Consider the following 24,090-nt stretch of genomic DNA (forward strand, 5'->3'; position numbering starts at 1 on the left):
GTCCATTTTTTTTCTGGCATCTCTGATGTCTCATGGACCACACTATGGTGTGATCCGTGAAACACGTACCAGAAAAAAACAGACATTGGAAATAAAAAGCTTTTTATACTCACCTTGCTCCAGCGACACTGTCTTCAGTCTATGCTGCCTCCTCCTTCCAATCCAGCTGCTTATTGTCATGTATATTCATGGAGCAGCTGACCCGGAAGTAGCTGCAGCGGCGTCAGTGGCGAAACAGATACACAACAGAGTCAGAGATTCAGCACCATGGACCGCAGGAGTGGGGACAGGTGAGTATACGTCCATGTGCTATCATGGATGAGTGACACGAATCACGGATTGCACATAGATAACCCACGTCTGTCATGAATCACAGCACACGGAGGGACATATGCGTTTTTACACGTCAGTGAAAAACACCTGTGTTTTTCACTGACGTGTGAAACAGGCCTAAAGCAGCTTTTCTCCAGATCTCAGCTATGAAGCTGTGATCTGGAGAAATGGAAGAGCGATCAGACAGCTGATCCTTATAGCCCCCCTAGGGGGACTAGTAAAATAAAAAAAAGTAAAAAAAAAAAAAAAGTCTTAAAAATTAAATTAAAAAACCTAAAAGTTCAAATCACCCCCCATTTGGGCCACTGAAAATTACGACGCAAAGGCAAAAAAAATCCAAACGCCAAAATTACGTTTTATGGTCGTCACAAATTTTTGCACAAAATGCAATAACAGGCAATCAAAATGTAGCATGTGTGCAAAAATGGTACCGTTAAAAACGTCAGCTTGAGACGCAAAATATAAGCCATCATTGAGCCATAGATACCGAAAAATGGGGACACTATGGACTTCGGAAAATGGCACAAAAAGTGCGCCACTTTCTTTGGGCAAACTTGTGAATGCTTTTTAATCCCTTAGATAAAAGTAAACCTATACATGTTTGGTATCTACGAACTCGTACTGACCTGAGACATCACAACAACATATCAGTTTTACCTTATAGTGAAAATAGTGAATAAAATATCCCAAAAACTATTGTGCAATAGCACTTTTTTTGCAATTTTTCCGCACTTGAATTTTTTTTTGCTGTTTTCCAGTACACTATATGGTACAACTTATGGTTTCATTTAAAAGTACAGCTCGTCCTGCAAAAAACAAGCCCTTATATGGCAAGATTGTCAGAAAAATAAAAATGTTCTCGGAAAGAGAGCAAAAAAAAATAAAAAAAATGGAAAAACGGAAAATCGCCCGGAGGTGAAAGGGTTAAAAATACGCACACAAAAACACAATGAAAAAAACGCATGGAAACTAAAGTCCAGAAATTCTGCAGCATCAAAAACTGAACCACCAACACTGATCGTGAGAACGTAAGAACGTAGCCTTATAGGAGCAAGTGGAGGATGTGATCTAGTCAAGTATTGAAGAGGTTGTCCATTACTTTAAAATTGATTGTCTATCCTTAAGATAATCAATGTCTAATTGACCCGGCACCCCACCAATCAGTTGCTCTCGGTGCTGCCTCCTATTGATTTGAATGGGAAATGGATGTGCAGTACCTGCTCACGGCCGCTATCAGAAAACGGAGCAGCTCCAGAACTGAGCATTTCCTCTTGCCACCACCGGCACCGAGAGCAGCTTATCCGCGGTGGATAAGAGTAGTGGCCAAACCCCCCTTAGTGATTAGGCAAAAATTTTTAAAGTCAGACATATGTCACTTTATGTCGTAATAACTCTGGATTGCTTCATCACATCCCAGTGCTTATGCGACCGTTTTTTTGTGATACATTGTACTTTATGTAAGGCCGGGGCCACACGGGGCACTAGTGCGATGCTTGCATGACACTCGGCTCGCGCTGGCAGCACAGCAGGAGCCGAGTGTCATGTTAGTATACCTACGTCTGAGGTCCGACTGACTGTGCGAGCGGACCTCAGCTGCGGGGGCGGGCCGGCACTGAGGAGGGGCGGGCCAGTACTGCGGAGGGGCGGGCTGGCACGGAGGAGAGGAGGGAGGGATTTCTCTCCCTCTCTCCTCCGTAGCCGGCTATTGCGATTCTCGCTCTGTGTACCGTGAGTGCAGTGCGATTTTTCTCTCGCCCCATTCACTTGAATGGGTGCGAGAGAAAAGAGTCTCGCATTTCAATGGCAGCATGCTGCGATTGTTTTCTCGGTCCGATTTAGGGCTGAGAAAATAATCGCTCATGTGCGCTGTCACACAGGCTAAAATTGGCCCGAGTGGAATGCCATGTTTTTATCGCACTCCACTCGCACCGATTTTCTCGCCGTGTGGCTTAGGCCTTAATGGTATATTTAAGTAGATATGTTTTGCATTCAATTCTAAAAATATCAGAAATTAGAAAAATATTTTAAATAATTGCAATTTTCAAACTTTGAATGATTATCACTTTAATGCGGATAGTCACACTACACAAAATAGTTAATAACTTACATTTCCCTTATGTCTACCTTATAGTAATAACATTTGTCAAAGATCCTTTAATTTTCTTAGGATGTTAGAAGGTTTAAAAATGTAGCAACAATTTTTTATATTTTCAAGGTGATTTACAAAACTTATTTTTCTAGGGACCTATTTGGTTTTGAAGTGACTTCAAGGGACCTATAGCTCAAAAAAACCCCAAAACTGATACTATTTTAGGCCTCTGTCACACGTTCGTGTCTCCGGTACGTGTTTGGCAGTTTTTTCACGTACCGGAGACACGTACACACGTGGACCTATGTATTCCTAATGGTTTGGACACACGTAAGTATTTTGGAACGGAACGGGTGTCCATTCCGTACTTACGCGTGTCCGTGTATTTCTCACGCCGACATGTCCGTTTTTCTCCGGCATCACGGGTCTCACACGGCCCGCACCCGTACCACACGGATGTAGTGTGGATGCGGTCCCGTGTGACATGCGCCGGAGAAACACGTGTCATTATTTTAAAATAAAAAAAACACATTCTCGCCTCCATAAGCCCTGCAGAATCTTCCGCTACAAACAGTTGCTGCCGACCGCCGCTCATTATGAGCGTGTTAAGGAGAGGTGGACGTGATGTCACGGGCGCTAATCTCTGCCCCTCCGCTCGGCCGGAAGCAGCATCGGCGGGGAGTAGGCGGTCCTGGAGCCGAAGATCAGTACCCTGGACAGCAGCAAGGACCATGTGAGTATGTAAATTACCGGTTCTCCGTGTGTTATCGCAGATAGCACATGTAGAGCACACGTGGCCCGTACGTATCGGAGACACGCACTTACCTAACGCAACAAGCAAGGAAAATACGTGTGTCGCGGCACGTGTGTAATTTTTCACGCGAGTGTGACAGAGGCCTTAAAAACAGCCCCCCTCAACATAGTCAAAACTGCTGTCAGGTAGTTTATTAACCCTTGCTGTGCATTTAAAGAATTAATGCAAAATTGCATGACAGGAATGAAAAAAAATATTTTTACCACCTAAATGTTGCTAACTTCTGCTCAGGCCACTAAAGCCACCAGACTCCAAGGCCATAATTTAGACTTTAATTGCTATGGCAACCATCAGGACCACACAATCATCATCTCAGAATGCGGACTGGGTTACCGAGGGAGCCCCTCCACTCTGTTAACCATCTACGTGAGGTAGTCACTATTTACAGCAGCATCTAAGGGGTTAATTGGCCATGGTCAATGACCACACCCGTTGTGACTGATGCAGCAGTATGTCAGCTATAGTGGACAGCCGACAGCTGCTGCATTTTCACCCATTTGGAGATGCTATTCTCTTATAACTCAGGACAGTAAAAAGACGTATTCCTGGTCACTAAGGTGTTAAAGGGAATCTGTCAGCAGGTTTTTGCTACCTCATCTTACAGGAAGATAATGGAGGCAAGGAGATTCTGAATTGAACTGTGTATCATACAGATTACTGGGTGCAGCCTTTCTCGCATAACCAAAGAATTTAGATCCAGGAAAACACCAGAGCTGGGAGAGCTACCCCCGGCCACACAAGGGTCTAAAGGCCCCATCACACACAACGAGATCGCTAAAGAGATCGTTGTTTCGTCACCGTTTCTATGACGCAGCAGCCATCTTGTTAAGTGTGACACCTATAAGCGATGAGGCCCCTGCTGTGAGATCGCTAGTCGTTGCTGAAGGGTCCAGACCATTTTCTTCAAAGGTGATGTCCTGCTGGGCAGGACACATCGCTGCGTTTGACACCTAACAATGACCTCCTATACAGGTCACTCATCGTTAAACAGGTCGCTCATTGTTATACAGGTCGCTCATCGTTACTGCATCATTGGAAAGGTCTGACTGTGTGACATCTCTCCAGCGACCTCCCAGCGACTTACCAGCGATCCTATCGGGTCGCATCGTTTTCGGGGTCGCTGGTAAGTAGTCGTTAAATGTGACGGGGGCTTTATAGAGATTGTGCATTGACTGTGGATGTCAATCACAGCAGGGGGTGTGGTGGACTGCCTGGCATAAGCATGCTAGCCACACCAATGTTAATCACCCCAAGTGATACACCCTTTAGTTTAAGTAAACAGTAGCTCACAGACAGATAAGAGAAGCACAGTAGCTTTTTTTTTTCCTCTTAACCATTGCATCATGCTGTCCTCAGCTTATATAGCAAAAACCTGCTGACTAATTCCCTTTAAAGGAATATCTGCCAGGTAGTCCGGCATATTCATGAGGTCTGTATAACTGCTAGATCTGCAGCAGAGAAAACATTATCTCTGGAATCAGGATCTCTGTCTCTACCTGATGCTGCTCTCAGATGTGGTAGCAAAAAACCTGGTGACAGATTCCCTTTAATGAAGCGTTTTCTGGAGAAGTCATCTGATTCATTCAGCTTGTGTTGCACTGCGTGCCCTGCCGACACAAAATGTACTGGGGTATATATCTGAAGTAAGTTACTCAACTTTATTGGCATAGCTTATGATGAATTTAACGTCCAGGCGTGAACGTTACTCCGTCCCATCCATTCTACACCATAACTGCCTGGGACTGGTGTGTAAAAGCCAAGTCGCAATTTTTTTGCTCAACTTCCAAGGTGTACAAAAATATTGCGAAATATTAAGGGGTTGTCAACTGCTCAGACAGCTCTTTTTCACTCAGTGTTTGCCCCGGTAAAATAACACATACAGTTAGGTCCAGAAATATTTGGATAGTGACACAATTTTCGCGAGTTGGGCTCTGCATGCCACCACATTGGATTTGAAATGAAACCTCTACAACAGAATTCAAGTGCAGATTGTAACGTTTAATTTGAAGGTTTGAACAAAAATATCTGATAGAAATTGTAGGAATTGTACACATTTCTTTACAAACACTCCACATTTTAGGAGGTCCAAAGTAATTGAACAAATAAACCAAACCCAAACAAAATATTTTTATTTTCAATATTTTGTTGCAAATCCTTTGGAGGCAATCACTGCCTTAAGTCTGGAACCCATGGACATCACCAAACGCTGGGTTTCCTCCTTCTTAATGCTTTGCCAGGCCTTTACAGCCGCAGCCTTCAGGTCTTGCTTGTTTGTGGGTCTTTCCGTCTTAAGTCTGGATTTGAGCAAGTGAAATGCATGCTCAATTGGGTTAAGATCTGGTGATTGACTTGGCCATTGCAGAATGTTCCACTTTTTTGCACTCATGAACTCCTGGGTAGCTTTGGCTGTATGCTTGGGGTCATTGTCCATGTGTACTATGAAGCGCCGTCCGATCAACTTTGCGGCATTTGGCTGAATCTGGGCTGAAAGTATATCCCGGTACACTTCAGAATTCATCCAGCTACTCTTGTCTGCTGTTATGTCATCAATAAACACAAGTGACCCAGTGCCATTGAAAGCCATGCATGCTCATGCCATCACGTTGCCTCCACCATGTTTTACAGAGGATGTGGTGTGCCTTGGATCATGTGCCGTTCCCTTTCTTCTCCAAACTTTTTTCTTCACATCATTCTGGTACAGGTTGATCTTTGTCTCATCTGTCCATAGAATACTTTTCCAGAACTGAGCTGGCTTCATGAGGTGTTTTTCAGCAAATTTAACTCTGGCCTGTCTATTTTTGGAATTGATGAATGGTTTGCATCTAGATGTGAACCCTTTGTATTTACTTTCATGGAGTCTTCTCTTTACTGTTGACTTAGAGACAGATACACCTACTTCACTGAGAGTGTTCTGGTCTTCAGTTGATGTTGTGAACGGGTTCTTCTTCACCAAAGAAAGTATGCGGCGATCATCCACCACTGTTGTCATCCGTGGACGCCCAGGCCTTTTTGAGTTCCCAAGCTCACAGTCAATTCCTTTTTCTCAGAATGTACCCGACTGTTGATTTTGCTACTCCAAGCATGTCTGCTATCTCTCTGATGGACTTTTTCTTTTTTTTTCAGCCTCAGGATGTTCTGCTTCACCTCAATTGAGAGTTCCTTAAACCGCATGTTGTCTGGTCACAGCAACAGCTTCCAAATGCAAAACCACACACCTGTAATCAACCCCAGACCTTTTAACTACTTCATTGATTACAGGTTAACGAGGGAGATGCCTTCAGAGTTAATTGCAGCCCTTAGAGTCACTTGTCCAATTACTTTTGGTCCCTTGAAAAAGAGGAGGCTATGCATTACAGATTCCTAAACCCTTTCTCCGATTAGGATGTGAAAACTCTCATATTGCAGCTGGGAGTGTGCACTTGTAGCCCATATTATATATATAATTGTGCTTCTGAACATGTTTTTGTAAACAGCTAAAATAACAAAACTTGTGTCACTGTCCAAATATTTCTGGACCTAACTGTATATTCACCTCTGGTGTTAGTGCTGTTTCAGCAGTGTCGGCACTCGCTCTCCTGGGGCTCATGTGACGTTGTTACATTACACAAACCCTGTGCCCAATTAGCGTCAGCTTCACTCTCCTGCCTTCCAACGTAATTCACATCAAGAGGAATTCAGTGGTCAGCCATATCTCTGACTTCCTTTTGATGTTTGATAGGTCCAAAGGCAGGAGAGTAAAGCTGAAGATGATTGGACACAGGGCTTGTGTAATGTAACAACGTCACAGGAACCCCAGGAGAGCGAGTGCTGACACTGCTCAAACAGCATCAACTTCAGAGGTGACTATAAGCGTTGTTATTTTACCGGGGGAAAACATGGTGATCGAGAAGGGGTTGTCCGAGTTGTGGACAACCCAGATATGTCAGATTTCAGACTGCCTACAACTTTCTTCTCCTGACGATAAAGCCATCGGTAGAGATATCTCGCAGAGACTCTCTCATAGAGAACAGTGCATTTGTGTATGGAGAGACGGCTGAGATGGCTGAAGCGTCATCTATCGGACCGCTATCTAATGTACAGGCCATGTTCTCACCGGTGTTATGACTTAATAACTAGGCCAACGATGGTGCAACCATTCCAAGAGCATAACCAGGTTTACAAAAAAATGCAATGCACTGCGAATATATAGTGTATGTGTATGTGTACATATATATATTTATTTATTTAATGGTTTTTTTTGTGTAGCTCTGTATAGACTGGACAGGATAAGGTGAAGCAGATGTGCAGCACCTCACCTGGAGCCGGTTCCGTTCCACGGCGTATTCCTATGTTTCTATGTCATTGCTCCCTATCTGCTTCACATCCCAGGCACACCGCTCATCTCGTTGGGATTCTGGATGTACGATTATTGGCCATTTGAAGTGATGATTTGCCGAACTGAATGAATGCGGTTTGATTTTCATAGGCTAACTAGATCATGCAAATCCGAGGCAAGCAAATAAATTGTTTTGACAAGTTAACTGAAAAAATGACATAGATGTCTAAGAGGAATCCGTATATGCAAACGAAGCTGTCATGTTTACAAAATGTTTTTTTTTTCTCTCTGCTGGAAAAGTGCTGAGCAGAATCCCACAGTCTGTGTGATGTAATCAGAGTTTTATGCTTAAAATGTCTATTTGACACAGCAATTTGTAGCTTGCCGCTGAAAATGTATATTTTACCTCCAACCCTGCTCCTGAATATGAATGATTTTACGGCATGTTACATGCAGGGGCGCCGTGTACAGCCACACGATTTCCAAATGTCTCCCCTAGTAGCAATGAGAAGAGGAGAAAGAACACGATCAACCGTCCATAAGGTGAAAAAAGATTCTTTATTGACCAGTGCTGAGTGGACACACAGATAAAATATTTAAAACACCAACAAGAACCAACCGGCAAGAGAAGGTCACAATAAATACCAAACGCCAGACCTTGGAAAAGCATTAGATGGCAAATGATAATAAATACATCGGCATACGTATAGATATGAAGAAAATGTAAACACATATGTGTATCTCACACACCACACATGTATCACAAATGTAACTTTATACCACTAGTCCATATTGGAAATATTAGTAACATCAAAGGGTCAAGCAGGCATGGAATGCTTGATCATGTATATAATATGGGTGCGTGCTACAATAATAGCCAATATTACAATTATTACTGCCTTCCAAAGTCTGGTACAATACACGTGGTTAAGATTATAGTAGTGCACGCCACTATGTGCTGAGGGCCCACACTAGTGTATTATATCTTCACCACTACATAAATGGATACAAAGGGGATAATGCCATGTATCCCATAGGAATAACTGGTTCAAATGAGCCCATCACAAGTGATACGGGTAGTGGTAAATCATATATACACACCTGTGTAAGTCCAGAACGGCAAATAGTTTACTGCATATAGCAGGATGGAAAATAATTGAACCAAATGGTGAGCCTACCCAAGGGCTGCAGTAGTTAATGTTAATACATGCCCAAAGCGACGACAGAATTAACCACAAGTGTGCACGATTAACGTGATCAAGATTATAGTGATACACGCCACTATGTGCTAAGGGCAAATATTTGTGTGCAAATCTTCATCACCACAGCAAGGAGTACAGGGGGGATGATGGCAAACATCCCATAACATGATAATTGGCCCAAATGAGCCCGTCACATATAATAAGTAGTGATGAACGACATATACACACCTATATAAGCCCAGACCGGCAGATAATTAACTGCCTGTGGCAAGGTAAAAGATAGTTAAGCCAAAGGATAGGCTCACCCAGAATGGCGGAGGCTAATGCTGGTAGTGCACGGAGCGGCAACAAGGCTTACCACGTGTGTAACAGGATCTGGAGAAACCAAGCCGGAAGGTCCGCCTACCCGACGGCCGTTTCGGCAACCGCCTTCGTCAGGGGGGGTGGAGCTATGCTGTCAGACGGCTCAGATAAGGAGAGCATGAACCAATCAAGATCCGGCACCACTTCCGTGACGCATGCGTTGCCATAGCAGAACGCGACGCCAGCCGAACGCCGCATCAAGGGCCGGTGACGTCAGATCACACCATGTGATCCGACGACACCCGCCCCCTCAGACACAGCAATCCGGAGGACGCCGCGCGCAAAACGGCACGCATGCGTACAAGTGGTCCGCATGGGGATCGGTTGTAAGGCATGTAAAAGTAATCATAATGCATAGTAACAGGAGATTCTCACAGAGATCATGATATGCATTAGCATATGACAAATAGGACACCCATATGTAGTAAATCACAGTTTGGATCTCAAAGCTATTAATTGCAGCACTCAATAGCCAGCCAATATACTGATTAGGGGAAAACATACAAAGCTATAGAGATATCCAAACTATAATAGCAGATACATGATCATATAACAGCAATAGTCAAGATAAACAAAAGACCATATAGTTATAAACAGGGACCATATGGAATGTGACATATAGCATTACACGCACATAGAAAACATATAGACAAAATTTCTTCTAATATATATAATATACATATAAAAAGTACAAGTCCAATTCCACATGCGTGATGATAGGCATGGGGGGGGGGGGGGGGAAAGGGGGGGGTGGGAGGGGGGGGGGGGGGGGAGGGTGTGTGACCGGGAGAGGTGGGAAGGGGGGTGGGGGAGAAGGGGGGGTACACGGTCCATGGAGTCCCAATCTTCTGAAATCCAAGATACATGTGTCCAAATCGCAAGGTGCAGGATATACGTTCATGACATTAATCAACGAGCCTACGAGAACCAGCATAGAAGAAGGTGAAAATTAAAACCAAATAAAAACAAGAACGAAACAGTGTGGATAAAAAACATGAGGAGACCACAAAAGGAACAATATACACAAAAGTGAGGCCTTAGACTATAAGAAAGGAGAAAAACTGATATTCTCATTCAAACCCGATGGATGTAGAGTTGAGAGTGTCCAGATCCATCGGGTTTCCATTTGTGCCAACCTTTTGCTGACCGGCCCACCCCTGATCGAGATATCAATAGAGTCAATGCCTTTGACTCTAAGCAGGGAGGCATCACAATTATGGTATTCGCGAAAATGTTTGGGTAATGTCTTCAAAGAAGATAAATCTGTTTGTCCAGATGCTGCTATAATACCCAATACGTGTTCGCGAACACGTGTCTTGAGTTGGCGGGTGGTCAGTCCAATATAGATCTTGGAGCAAGGACACGTAGCATAGTAAATCACAGCTTTTGTGCTGCATGTTATAGATTTTTTTATACGATATTCCTTGCGTCCAGAAGAATCTAAGAATGTAGTACTAGCATCAATATTAGGACATGCGACACACCTGCCACATGGTGCACATCCCAGTCTAGGAGTGGTTCTAACCGTTTTAATGAGGGTTTGCTGGGAATCGCCTTGATAGTGGCTATGAATCAGAGTATCATATAGGTTCTTAGCCCGTCGAAAGGTAACTTTAGGACGGGGGGGGAGAATTTTATTCAAAATGGGGTCGGCCTGCAAAATAGGCCAAGCATTTTGTAAACATTTTATCATGGGCACTGATTGGGCATGAAAATTAGTAATAAAACGTACAGTATCAGTGCTCGGTTTATCAGTACATTTATAGAGTATAGATGCCCGGGTGGAATATTTGGCCCTATGATAAGCCCGTTTAATCACCCTATTACCATATCCTCTTTCTTTGAAGCGTTGCTTCATATCAGTCGCTTGTTTTTCAAAGGCATCATCAGTTGAACACACTCTTCTAAGCCGCAAAAATTGGCCAATGGGAATAGCGTTAATCATATGTCTAGGATGGGCGGAGGAGGCATGTAAAAGTGCATTCGTAGAAGTGGGTTTCCTGTACAAGTCAGTCTGGATGTGGTTGGTATGGTCCTTCATAAGGGTAACATCAAGAAACTCAACTTGTGTCTTAGACCATTGGTAGGTAATTTTAATATTATAATTGTTTTGATTAAGGCGGAACATAAATTGGTGAAGGTCATCAATGGGTCCCTGCCAGATCAGGAAAATGTCGTCGATGTACCGTGCCCAAAAGAGGACACGATCCATCGACGACTCCTGATCCGACAGGAAGAGGTCCCTCTCCCACAGCCCCAGGAACAAGTTGGCATAAGAGGGCGCAAAAATCTATAACATGCAGCACAAAAGCTGTGATTTGCTATGCTACGTGTCCTTGCTCCAAGATCTATATTGGACTGACCACCCGCCAACTCAAGACACGTGTTCGCGAACACGTATTGGGTATTATAGCAGCATCTGGACAAACAGATTTATCTTCTTTGAAGACATTACCCAAACATTTTCGCGAATACCATAATTGTGATGCCTCCCTGCTTAGAGTCAAAGGCATTGACTCTATTGATATCTCGATCAGGGGTGGGCCGGTCAGCAAAAGGTTGGCACAAATGGAAACCCGATGGATCTGGACACTCTCAACTCTACATCCATCGGGTTTGAATGAGAATATCAGTTTTTCTCCTTTCTTATAGTCTAAGGCCTCACTTTTGTGTATATTGTTCCTTTTGTGGTCTCCTCATGTTTTTTATCCACACTGTTTCGTTCTTGTTTTTATTTGGTTTTAATTTTCACCTTCTTCTATGCTGGTTCTCGTAGGCTCGTTGATTAATGTCATGAACGTATATCCTGCACCTTGCGATTTGGACACATGTATCTTGGATTTCAGAAGATTGGGACTCCATGGACCGTGTACCCCCCTTCTCCCCCACCCCCCCTTCCCACCTCTCCCGGTCACCCCCCCCCCCTTCCTCCCCCCCCCCCTCCCCACCCCCGCTTCCCCCCCCCCCTTTCCCCCTCCCCCACCCCCCCATGCCTATCATCACGCATGTGGAATTGGACTTGTACTTTTTATATGTATATTATATATATTAGAAGAAATTTTGTCTATATGTTTTCTATGTGCGTGTAATGCTATATGTCACATTCCATATGGTCCCTGTTTATAACTATATGGTCTTTTGTTTATCTTGACTATTGCTGTTATATGATCATGTATCTGCTATTATAGTTTGGATATCTCTATAGCTTTGTATGTTTTCCCCTAATCAGTATATTGGCTGGCTATTGAGTGCTGCAATTAATAGCTTTGAGATCCAAACTGTGATTTACTACATATGGGTGTCCTATTTGTCATATGCTAATGCATATCATGATCTCTGTGAGAATCTCCTGTTACTATGCATTATGATTACTTTTACATGCCTTACAACCGATCCCCATGCGGACCACTTGTACGCATGCGTGCCGTTTTGCGCGCGGCGTCCTCCGGATTGCTGTGTCTGAGGGGGCGGGTGTCGTCGGATCACATGGTGTGATCTGACGTCACCGGCCCTTGATGCGGCGTTCGGCTGGCGTCGCGTTCTGCTATGGCAACGCATGCGTCACGGAAGTGGTGCCGGATCTTGATTGGTTCATGCTCTCCTTATCTGAGCCGTCTGACAGCATAGCTCCACCCCCCCTGACGAAGGCGGTTGCCGAAACGGCCGTCGGGTAGGCGGACCTTCCGGCTTGGTTTCTCCAGATCCTGTTACACACGTGGTAAGCCTTGTTGCCGCTCCGTGCACTACCAGCATTAGCCTCCGCCATTCTGGGTGAGCCTATCCTTTGGCTTAACTATCTTTTACCTTGCCACAGGCAGTTAATTATCTGCCGGTCTGGGCTTATATAGGTGTGTATATGTCGTTCATCACTACTTATTATATGTGACGGGCGCATTTGGGCCAATTATCATGTTATGGGATGTTTGCCATCATCCCCCCTGTACTCCTTGCTGTGGTGATGAAGATTTGCACACAAATATTTGCCCTTAGCACATAGTGGCGTGTATCACTATAATCTTGATCACGTTAATCGTGCACACTTGTGGTTAATTCTGTCGTCGCTTTGGGCATGTATTAACATTAACTACTGCAGCCCTTGGGTAGGCTGACCATTTGGTTCAATTATTTTCCATCCTGCTATATGCAGTAAACTATTTGCCGTTCTGGACTTACACAGGTGTGTATATATGATTTACCACTACCCGTATCACTTGTGATGGGCTCATTTGAACCAGTTATTCCTATGGGATACATGGCATTATCCCCTTTGTATCCATTTATGTAGTGGTGAAGATATAATACACTAGTGTGGGCCCTCAGCACATAGTGGCGTGCACTACTATAATCTTAACCACGTGTATTGTACCAGACTTTGGAAGGCAGTAATAATTGTAATATTGGCTATTATTGTAGCACGCACCCATATTATATACATGATCAAGCATTCCATGCCTGCTTGACCCTTTGATGTTACTAATATTTCCAATATGGACTAGTGGTATAAAGTTACATTTGTGATACATGTGTGGTGTGTGAGATACACATATGTGTTTACATTTTCTTCATATCTATACGTATGCCGATGTATTTATTATCATTTGCCATCTAATGCTTTTCCAAGGTCTGGCGTTTGGTATTTATTGTGACCTTCTCTTGCCGGTTGGTTCTTGTTGGTGTTTTAAATATTTTATCTGTGTGTCCACTCAGCACTGGTCAATAAAGAATCTTTTTTCACCTTATGGACGGTTGATCGTGTTCTTTCTCCTCTTCTCCACGTATTATTATACGATTTGTCCAGTATGGATATGTAGTCAAGGGTTGCACTATATAAGGGATCTCTACTCTTGCTATTATATATATTGTGACGAAAATGCAACTCTTTTTCCTGTGTGTCCTTCTTATTTATAACCTAGTAGCAATGAGAAAAGACCGGTAAGGATAAAAAAACCTTCATATAATCAGCTACGCAAAAGTACGGTAAAATCCACTTCTAAGGGAGCAATGTTTTTGATTACGTAATTCTGGAGCTATAGAATGATCATGTACATATAGACGAAGGCAAGATTCACATTAATTAAAGGGAATACGTCATCCAAAAATTACCTGTGAGTTACGTCAGGTATTTCTTTCTAATGACGCAAAGAAAAAACGTTTCATCCAGCACTTGAAGATATAATATCCAAATTCCACGAAATTCATGGACTTGATAAAATCATAATTAATTTTATTGGTGTACAAAAGTACAAATAATTAAAATCATTACGCAATAATTTTAATGATTTGTACTTTTGTACACCAATAAAATTAATTATGATTTTATCAAGTCCATGAATTTCGTGGAATTTGGATATTATATCTTCAAGTGCTGGATGAAACGTTTTTTCTTTGCTTCATTTATTCCGGGATCCGACCCGCTGACTGTTCGTGCACTGATCTCCAAATCCGGCCACGGCAAGTTTAGAGGTGAGCTGATCCTGAAAATGTTCTTTGTCTTATTTCTTTCTAATGTGTGTGTGTACATACACACACACACACACACACACACACACACACACACACACACACACACACACACACACACACACCTGGCAAACATTAAGAGACCACTACAAAATTGTCAGTTTTTCTGATTTTCTCTTTCTAGGTATTTTTTTTGAGTGAAATGTCAATTGTTCTTTTGTTCTATAAACTACTGACAACATGTCTTCAAATTTCCAATCAATAAATGTATTTATTTTCTGAAAATGAGAAATGGTGAAAATAACAAAAATGCATTGCTTTCAGACCTTAAATAATGCAAAAAAAAAACAAGTTCATAATCATTTCGAAACAACAATACTAATGTTTTAACTCATCTTCCTCTTGATTACATTCCAGAGGTTTTCAATGGGGTTCAGGTCTTGAGATTGGGCTGGCCATGACAGGGTTTTGATGTGATGGTCCTTCATCCACACATTGATTGACCTAGCTGTGTGGCATGGTGCATTGTCCTGCTGGAAAAAACAAGCCTCAGAGTTGGGGAACATTGTCTGAGCCGAAGGAAGCAACAGTTTTTCCAGGGTAACCTTCTATGTGGCTACATTTTGCACAAAGATGATTTGAATTTTCTTTACTTATTTTTCAGGTTTGCCCAACACTTGGTCATCTAATGGTTAGATGGAGACCTGGAGAGGCGTACAAGCTACAGTGTCTTGCACCCACTGTGAAATTTGGAGGAGGATCAGTGATGATCTGGGGATGCTTCAGCCAGGCAGGAATTGGGCAGATTAAACTTTGCGAAGGACATATGAATCAAGCTGCATACAAGGTTTTCCTGGACAAACAGTTGCTTCCTTCTGCTCAGGCAATGTTCCTCAACTCTGAGGACTGGATTTTCCAGCAGGACAATGCGCCATGCCACACAGCTAGGTCAATCAATATGTGAATGAAGGACCACCACATCAAAACTCTGTCATTGCCAGTGCAATCTCCAGACCTGAACCCCATTGAAAACCTCGGGAATGTAATCAAGAGGAAAATGGATAGTTGCCAGAAATCAAACAAAGAAGAACTGCTTACATTTTTGCACTTGGAGTGGCATAAGGTCACCCAAAAGCAGTGTGAAAGACTGGTGGAAAGCATGCCAAGACACATGAAAGCTGTGATTACAAATTATGGTTATTCCACAGAATATTGATATCTGAACTCTTCCTGAGGTAAAGCATTAGTATTATTGTTTCTAAATGATTATGAACTTGTTTTCTTTGCATTATTCGAGGTCTAAAAGCAATGCATTTGATTATTTTGTCCATTTCTCATCTTCAGAAAATAAATACAAAATGTTTTGCTTGGAAATGCTATAAAGAGAAAGATCAGAATAACTGCAAATTTTGTAGCGGTCTCTTAATTTTTGCCAAATCTGTATGTATGTATATATGTGTATATATAACATATATATGTGTGTATAATATATATATATATATATATATATATATATATATATATATATATATATATATATATATATATATATATATAATTTTATAGTTTTCCATTTTGGCAATTTTTTTTTTTTTCTATATTATGTCTTTGTTGAAAATAAAAATGAGAAATCTTAGTTTTCACACTGACCACTGGGACTTTTTTAGACATTTTTTTTCCTTTTCAGAAAACAACACATGCACATAACCACAATAGTCAGATCCTGACCCTATCTTTTGTATTGTAATGACCGTGTACATAGGTCATAATGAAGTGAATGGGAGCATGGTTACCTATTGGGGATTGGTAGGTCCTATATTATTAGTTGTGTCTTAGCTGTCTTAGTAATCCTGTCTCTGATAAGGAAACTGCTGTAAAATCTTCCTGGAAGGACAGGAAATATGAATCTAATAAAAGTCCAAGTGACGAGCTTGAAAATGACAACATTACCGCTATTATGTTATTTTACGAAAGAATATGATGTAAGAAAAAATTGCCAAACAAAAAAATTATATAATACAAAAGCCTGATTTAAACAATAGGTCATGTTTTTATGAGTTGATATATTACCTTTAAGGCAGAGCTGCTTACACCAGCCCTAAAAATGTGCAACATAAAAAAGTATATTTATAAAAAGTTGATTTGCAAAGAACAGACTATTGTAGACACATATATTGATCAAACAGCATTACATGCTAAAAGGATACTCTTTTGTGGTATACATTTTCTAAAATTTGATTTGCTTTTATAATGCTAATAATTTCCACAGTGCTTGATCAACATTATCGTCTCCTCTGTCCCCATTGGGGCTCACAATCTAGAGTCCCTATCTGTATGTCTTTGGAGTGTGGGACGAAACCGGAGAACCCGGAGGAAACCCACGGAAACACGGGGAGAACATACAAACTCCTTACAGATGTAGTGTTCATTGGGATTTGAACCCAGGACCCAGCACTGTGAAGCAACAGTGTTAACCGCTCGGGCATTTGGCACTGAGCTCTGGGATTGTGGATACAACTGAGCACAGAAAAGTGTCAATAATGAGTCCAGGAATAGATGTATGCAAAACAAGACTCCCGCGGAAACACCATCACATGTCTCAACGCTGGCAGGAAACTAGCCAGGTCTTTCACCGGGAAGGAACAACCACGGGAAAGGCAGTCTCCAGTCAAGGAAACCGCCTATGCCAAAACATGGTATCCATCCACAGACAGCTGTTTCGGGGTATTTGCCCCTCATCCGTGTGGAGTAGGAAACTGGCTAGTGGGAGCAATGCCTAGTAAAAGACTACATAAGCAAGGATGATTGACCTTAGGGAGATCAACATCCAGCACCACGGAGACACCAACACGTGTTTCTCACCGCAGTGATTCTAGAACAAGGCCCCCTGTTCTAGTGTCACTGTGTTGAGAAACACGTGATGGTGTCTCCGTGGTGCTGGATGTTGATTTCCCTAAGGTCAATCATCCTTGCTTATGCAGGAATAGATGTATGGCCCTCCATGTAATTCTGAAACAATTCTGCTTTCCCTTCCATATACAAAGCTCATGGCTACAGTGCTCCAAATGATAGTTGTATAGTTGTATTATATTTTTTCCTAATACTGAGAGACGGAAAAATCATTGAGAATGCCCAAGAATCTATGGAATGAAAGCATGTGGCGGTAAGGCCTTGATTCATCAACGTGTTTTTCTTCTGGTCTATTTCACCAAAGTTGGTGGAGCTTGGGTGGGATGAGGTATAGCAAAACATGCCCAGTAAATTCTTCTAATTTTACACCAGCTCAGTGGCATAAACTACACTAGATTTGTATATCACCTCCTGACTGGAGGAACATTTCTGTTGGAGGTACATGGTATTTGTAAGATGCACCTAATTCATTAAAGGGGTTATCCGTGACTTTGGTTATTTTTTGCTATGGGGCTAAAAATGTACTGGATTGTAGTTGATAACAACCTATCTGTTCTGCCCGGCAATGATCTCTGCCGGCTCAGAGGGGGATTTTTCTGCTTTATTTTACATCACATCTAGAGAAGCTCTTCTTCTTCCAGTCTACTCTGTTGACTGGGCATCGCTACCGACGTCATTCTAAATGACAGCCATCTATATGCAGTTAAGCAGCGGGGAGCCAGCTTTCAATCAGCAGAGTAGATAATCACGGCACATTTGTAGGTGGTGCACAAGTACGTTCCTGACCCGTCGTAGATGAGAATAAAAATTGGCATTCAGATATCGCAATAAAGTGGTTGATTAATTGAAAGAAGTGAAAGACCAGCACAGACGTTTCGGTCATAAGAGACCTTCAACAGTGTGCTTACTATGTCCTTACTATGATCCTCCTGCAGCTGTTGTCAGCTGAAATCACCATATCCACTGCTGTGTTTTGCTGGGGCGCATGAACTTGGCAGTGACTCCCCTTCAACAGGGAAGAGAAACAGCTACTCTGTCAACGTGACGTCACCGAAAGAAGGAAATTTGCCAGAAGAAGCGGTCCGTGACTGCTGGGAGCTGTCAGAGATTGACGACAAGTAGAACAGGCAGGTAGTTAGGAACTACATGTTGGTAAGTTCTTAGCCCATAGCAAAAAGTAACTAAAGTCCCGGATAACCCCTTTAAGATGCTTGCACCTCTTAATAATTTCGGCACATCTTACTCCAGCTGTGCCATCATTAAGACTGGAATACCCAACGCCATCATGTCACAACCAACCTCACTGGAGCTGTCGTGACATGAGGTTTTCATTGGGGCGAACCACTACTAGCGCATCTAGGCTGTGTACAAGTAGTACAATCCCCCATTGTAGAGTACTTCTCCCATTCATGAAAAAATCAGCCAAAACTGGCAATATAAATATTGGGTTCAAGAGCTAGCACTCTTCAGGAAACCTTTAGCTACTCCATTATTTCTTGGTCACAGTCAAACTATGGATTAGTTTAAGAACACAAGACATAACGTCCTAAATGTAGTTTAATATGATGAAAACTGTCACAATGCTTAGCTAATTCCAAAGAAGTTAACTAATGACATACTGAAAAAAGGGGCAAACACTGTTGAAAAATAAAAGTAAATAAACCAGAAACCCAACACTGACATTTTGTGAATAGTATCTAGTTTCTGGGGAAGGCAGAAATTGGGACAAGTCTTCATTTAGTTAGACCCTCAAAAAATGCACTATAGCATTGCAGGTCTGGGGGTCCTGAGTTCAAATCCCACCAAGGACAACATCTGCAATGAGTTTTTATGTTCTCTCTGTGTTTGTGGGTTTCCTCCCACACTCCAAAAGGTATACAGATAGGGATTTTAGATTGTGAGATCCAATGGGGACTGTGATGTCTGTAAAGCACTGTGAAATGTAACAAGTAAAATAAGAACTTGCTTTATAGAAAGGTCCATGTTGTTAAATTAGCAAAGAGTAGGACAGGTTCCTCAAACCGTTTCAAGTCTCACAATATTTTTTTGTACAATAGTCCAGCAGACCGGTTATCATCATTCCTAATGGCAGCATATTCTAATAACATATTAACTTAAAGGGGTTATCTTTTCTTTTACTATGTGCCAAAACACTGACAAGTAGGTAGTTGTAGACTACCTGCCTATTGTGCCCACAGCTGATCTCTGCCGGCACTGAGCAACCACAGACCGCTCCTGCCAGTATTAGGCTACTTTCACACTTGTGTTGAACGGCATCCATTGCATTTCGTTGTGTGACGGATGCAACAGATCGTACAAAACAATGGAAAGCTTTTTTTTTTTTCTTCTTTACAGTTTTACCAGCAGCAGACTATTGTGAACGATCAGCTGATCACCCGGGGACCGGGCACTCAGCTGATCGCTCTCAATAGCCGGCTGCCGGGCGCTCAGCTGAGCGCTCTCACATGCTGGCGGCCGGGCGCTCAGCTGAGCGCTCTCACATGCCGGCAGCCAGGCGATCAGCTGAGCGCTCTCACATGCCGGCGGCCGGGAGCTCAGCTGAGAGCTCTCACATACTGGTGGCCGGGGGCGCTCAGCTGAGCGCTCTCACATGCCGGCGGCCGGGCGCTCAGCTGAGAGCTCTCACATGCCGGGGGCCGGGCGCTCAGCTGAGCTCTCTCACATGCCGGCGGCCGGGCGCTCAGCTGAGAGCTCTCACATGCCGGGGGCCGGGCGCTCAGCTGAGCTCTCTCACATGCCGGCGGCCGGGCGCTCAGCTGAGAGCTCTCACATGCCGGCGGCCGGGCGCTCAGCTGAGAGCTCTCGCATGCCGGCGGCCGGGTGCTCAGCTGAGAGCTCTTGCATGCCGGCGGCCGGGTGCTCAGCTGAGAGCTCTCACATGCCGGCGGCCAAGCGCTCAGCTGAACGTTCGGCCACCGAGAAACAAAATAAAGTTTCTGTGATTTAAAAAAAAAAAAAAAATCATGCGCAGTGAAAAATAAAGGTTTCCGCTGCTCATAAAAAGTTACATGCTGCGTTCCTTCTGCCTGGCGCAGCATCAAAATAATGACGCTGCGTCGTCCAGCGGATGCAACGCTGACACTAGCGTTACAGTGCGTCGTCCATACAAGTCTATGGAGAATAGCGCAGTGCGTTAATGGACTGCGCTATTCTCCATAGTGACGGACTGCGCTGAATGCAAGTGTGAAAGTACCCTTACAGCGGCTTCTCTTCTACTGATGTCATGTCGTCAGAACAGCGACCTATCTTCCACTCTTCCCTTTTGACTGGGCATGACTGCTGACCTCATGCTTATTTACAGCCACCTCCCTGCTGCCTAACTTTAGGAGGCCAGATGTCAATCAGCATGACGTTGGCAGTCACACCCTGTCGACAGGGCAGCCCAGAAGAGAAAGAGCTGCTCTGTTGATGAGGAGCAGCTGAATCACTGGCAGTAGTGATCTGTGACCACCCTATGCTGGTAGAGATTGGCATTGGGCACAACAGGCATATAGTGACCAACGACCTGCCTGTTACTTTTTGGACCCATAGTAAATAGAAAAAGTCCTGGGCAACCTATTAAAACAAGTAAGGTATTCAATGAGAACATTGGTATATATCTGGCACTGCCACGAGGACCTTTACTTTTGTTTCTGCTATTTTACAGTATACTAATCCAATTTTTGTGATTTTGTTAGTATAATTTGATTATTTTTTTTTTTGCAGAAGCCACAATGGAGGGAGCAGAAGATGAGCTCAGCTTTGCCTTACTAGATTGTGTATTAGACATGTTCCCCGGAAATGCAGAATGTCAACAGATTCTTAATGACATCGATGAAAAGCTTAAAGAAAATGCCCAGAGGTACTGTGCAATAATGTTTACACTAAATAAATTAATTTTGACCCCTTTTTGTGGTCAGGATATGCCTTAAATATTTGATGTGTTTCCCAACACTGGGGTAGGTTACCTTATTCCAACCTTCTGCCAAGGTTTCTGTCCAGTACCTTCACATGTTAGATTTAAAAGGAAAAAATAAATCCCTAAACTGTATTTTGTATTTTTTACAAAAATGAACAGTAAAACTAATAATTGTACAATTTGAATATAATCCGTCTTGCAATTTTCACGTTGACTGATCATTCCTTTTCTATAGTGATCACTTTTCAGCAGTTATCTCATTATTGTTACAGACAGGATTACAACGAAAGGTAATAAATAAGTACAGAGGATCATACCATTCACAGAGGGTGATATCACAGGTCACCTCCAACTCCCTGCGCAGTGATCACTGCACAGGTCACAGAGCATGTCTGATAGAAGTCATTGAGTCATGTTCAGACTACAGGTAAAGCATTCAGTATCTGTGAATGCTGTTAACATCAGCTCAAGCATGATGGGTGATTTTATAGTTATGTGCAAAAAAAAATAATCTATTGTCAGAAAATAAAAATTGTTTAGAAAAAAAAACAGTGTTTGGTTTTCTTTTTTTTTTTTTTTTTAACATAGTTACATAGTTACTTACTTTGAAAAAAGACCTAGGTCCATCTAGCTCAACCTTCCTCCACCAATTCTACATTTGGTCACTAAGTCATTTATAACCAACAATGTTGTGTACTGAGGAAATCATCCAGCGCTTTTTTAAAAGCTGTTCTAGTATCTGCCATTACTATTTCTTGTGGTAGGGCATTCCACAGTCTGACTGCTCTAACTGTAAAGAACCCTTTCCTATTTAGCTGCCGGAATCACTTCTCTTCCACGCGCAGTGAGTGCCCCCTGGAGAGTAAAGTGGTATTGCCACCTTGCACAATTCTGACATATCCACAGGATATAGTATAAGTGTAAGCCTGATGCAGATCTCACAGCCGGGACCCACATCTGTCTTGAGAACACCCTTGCACACTGCACTTAGTGGAGAGGTGGCCATTCAGGTGTGGTTTGTTCCACTGATTGAGCAAGTGTGATGCTATGTGAGACTTGTGCGAGTCACTCGCAAGTGTGACTCTGGCCTTAATCAGTAGACATTACTGCCCATGTGTGGCCCTCTCTCCACTGAGGACGACGTACAACGTGGCCCTGTCTTCTAAATAATTGCCAGCTTGATTGCTGGGAAACACATTTATCAGGGACCTATAACATACTCTGTAAATATGCCACATATGTTCAAGACGGGAACAGTCGTCTAAAGAAATCTGATTACTTTCAGCCTGTAAATTTCTCATCATATGCCCTATAAGTGGGAGACTTGTCTGACTGGGAAACACTGAACCCATCAAAAGACTTGATTCTGAGGGAACACATTTCAACTATCCAAATGCAATGCATTATCAATAAAGGGATTGCCCACTACTTGGACTACTTCATATTCAACATTTTTGCCATTATTAAAACAAAAACTTCTACTCCCCTCCTGTACTTGCACCATTCCAGTGGTGTTGACATTTGCTTCCCTGGGGCTAACCTGAGGTTATTATCTGACGTGAGTCCTGCACCCAATCCCCGCCAGCTTCATTGTCCCTACCTTCAGATGAATAAGTAATCAAGGGTAAGTCAGAGCTGCGGGTGCTGCGCAAGCCGTCTTGATTACTATTCATCTGAAGGTAGGGACAATGAAGCTGGCGGGATTGGGCGCAGGACTCACGTGAGGTAAAATCTCATATTATCCCCAGGGGAGTGAGTGCTGACACCGCTGGTATGACGTCGACAGATGAGATGTGTGTAAGCTTTTTTTATTTTAAAAGGGGCATACATGATCAATGAGAAGAGGTTGTCTGAGTGGTGGACAATCCCTTTAAAGTGAATCTGTCTGCAGGTTTTTGCTACCTCATTTGATAGCAGCATAATGTAGGATAAGAGACCCTGACTCCAACAATTTATCTTTTTTTTACTGGGTACAGCAATTGTGACACAATCAGAGTTTTTAGATGTAGTTTGAAGCAGAGCTCAAAAAGCTAATCACCCACACTCCAGGTTCTCTATGTACATAGTCTATAGACAGTGAGCTGCTTATCACAGGAGGAGACGTGGTCAGGCTAGAAGACAGGAGTTGGTATAGCTGATGTAGTCCAAGTAATGGTAAGTTCCTGGTGCTAAAACAGTCCTTGCAAGTCAGCAGCAGCACACAGCCTGATAAATACATTGCCAAAATCTGTGTTTTAACCCCTACCTCATGCTGTCCTTAGATTACATAGCAAAATCCTGCTGAATGATTCCCTTTTAAAAAGGTATTTCAGACTGGGGGTAATCTTTTTCAGGCATTGTATTTTAGTATTGCAATATGGCACGATATTAGGATTTGGCTCTACTTGACTGTTCGATCACTCGCAATTTACTTAGGATCATGTGCCGATGACCTTCCTGCTTCTCTGAGTGTTAAGTATTGGGAGAAGCAGGAAGAGAATTTAGTTGGCATATGACCACAAGTATGCAAATTACATATGACCAATCACATGACAACTAATCAAACTGGCAAGCAGAGACATGGTCATGGCTGAAAGTGTTGACATTATTCAAGAAAATCAAGTATTTTTCCCAGAAAATTGTTGGAATTACTAATTCTTTGGTATACACATCTTTATTTCCTTTGTGTGCATTGGAACAACACAG

General features: G+C 42.8%; 1 protein-coding gene across 6 annotated transcripts in view; it reads left to right on the forward strand.

Annotated features, from left to right (window-relative positions):
- Positions 1 to 24,090, forward strand: part of KIAA0825 (KIAA0825 ortholog) — a 785,365-nt gene that overhangs the window by 89,235 nt on the left and 672,040 nt on the right. For 3 of the 6 annotated variants that reach the window (XM_075325095.1, XM_075325094.1, XM_075325098.1), the window contains exons 2-3: positions 15,241 to 15,811; positions 21,213 to 21,348. In XM_075325095.1, coding sequence (XP_075181210.1) covers positions 21,221 to 21,348 — 128 coding nt within the window. In that variant the 5' untranslated portion in view covers positions 15,241 to 15,811; positions 21,213 to 21,220. Of the gene's footprint in view, positions 1 to 15,240; positions 15,812 to 21,212; positions 21,349 to 24,090 lie in introns of those variants that run through there. The other 3 variants (XM_075325097.1, XM_075325096.1, XM_075325099.1) reach the window with 2 other exon arrangements.

Source organism: Anomaloglossus baeobatrachus, chromosome 1 (genome assembly GCF_048569485.1).
Source record: "Anomaloglossus baeobatrachus isolate aAnoBae1 chromosome 1, aAnoBae1.hap1, whole genome shotgun sequence".
NCBI classification, from domain to species: Eukaryota; Metazoa; Chordata; class Amphibia; order Anura; family Aromobatidae; genus Anomaloglossus; species Anomaloglossus baeobatrachus.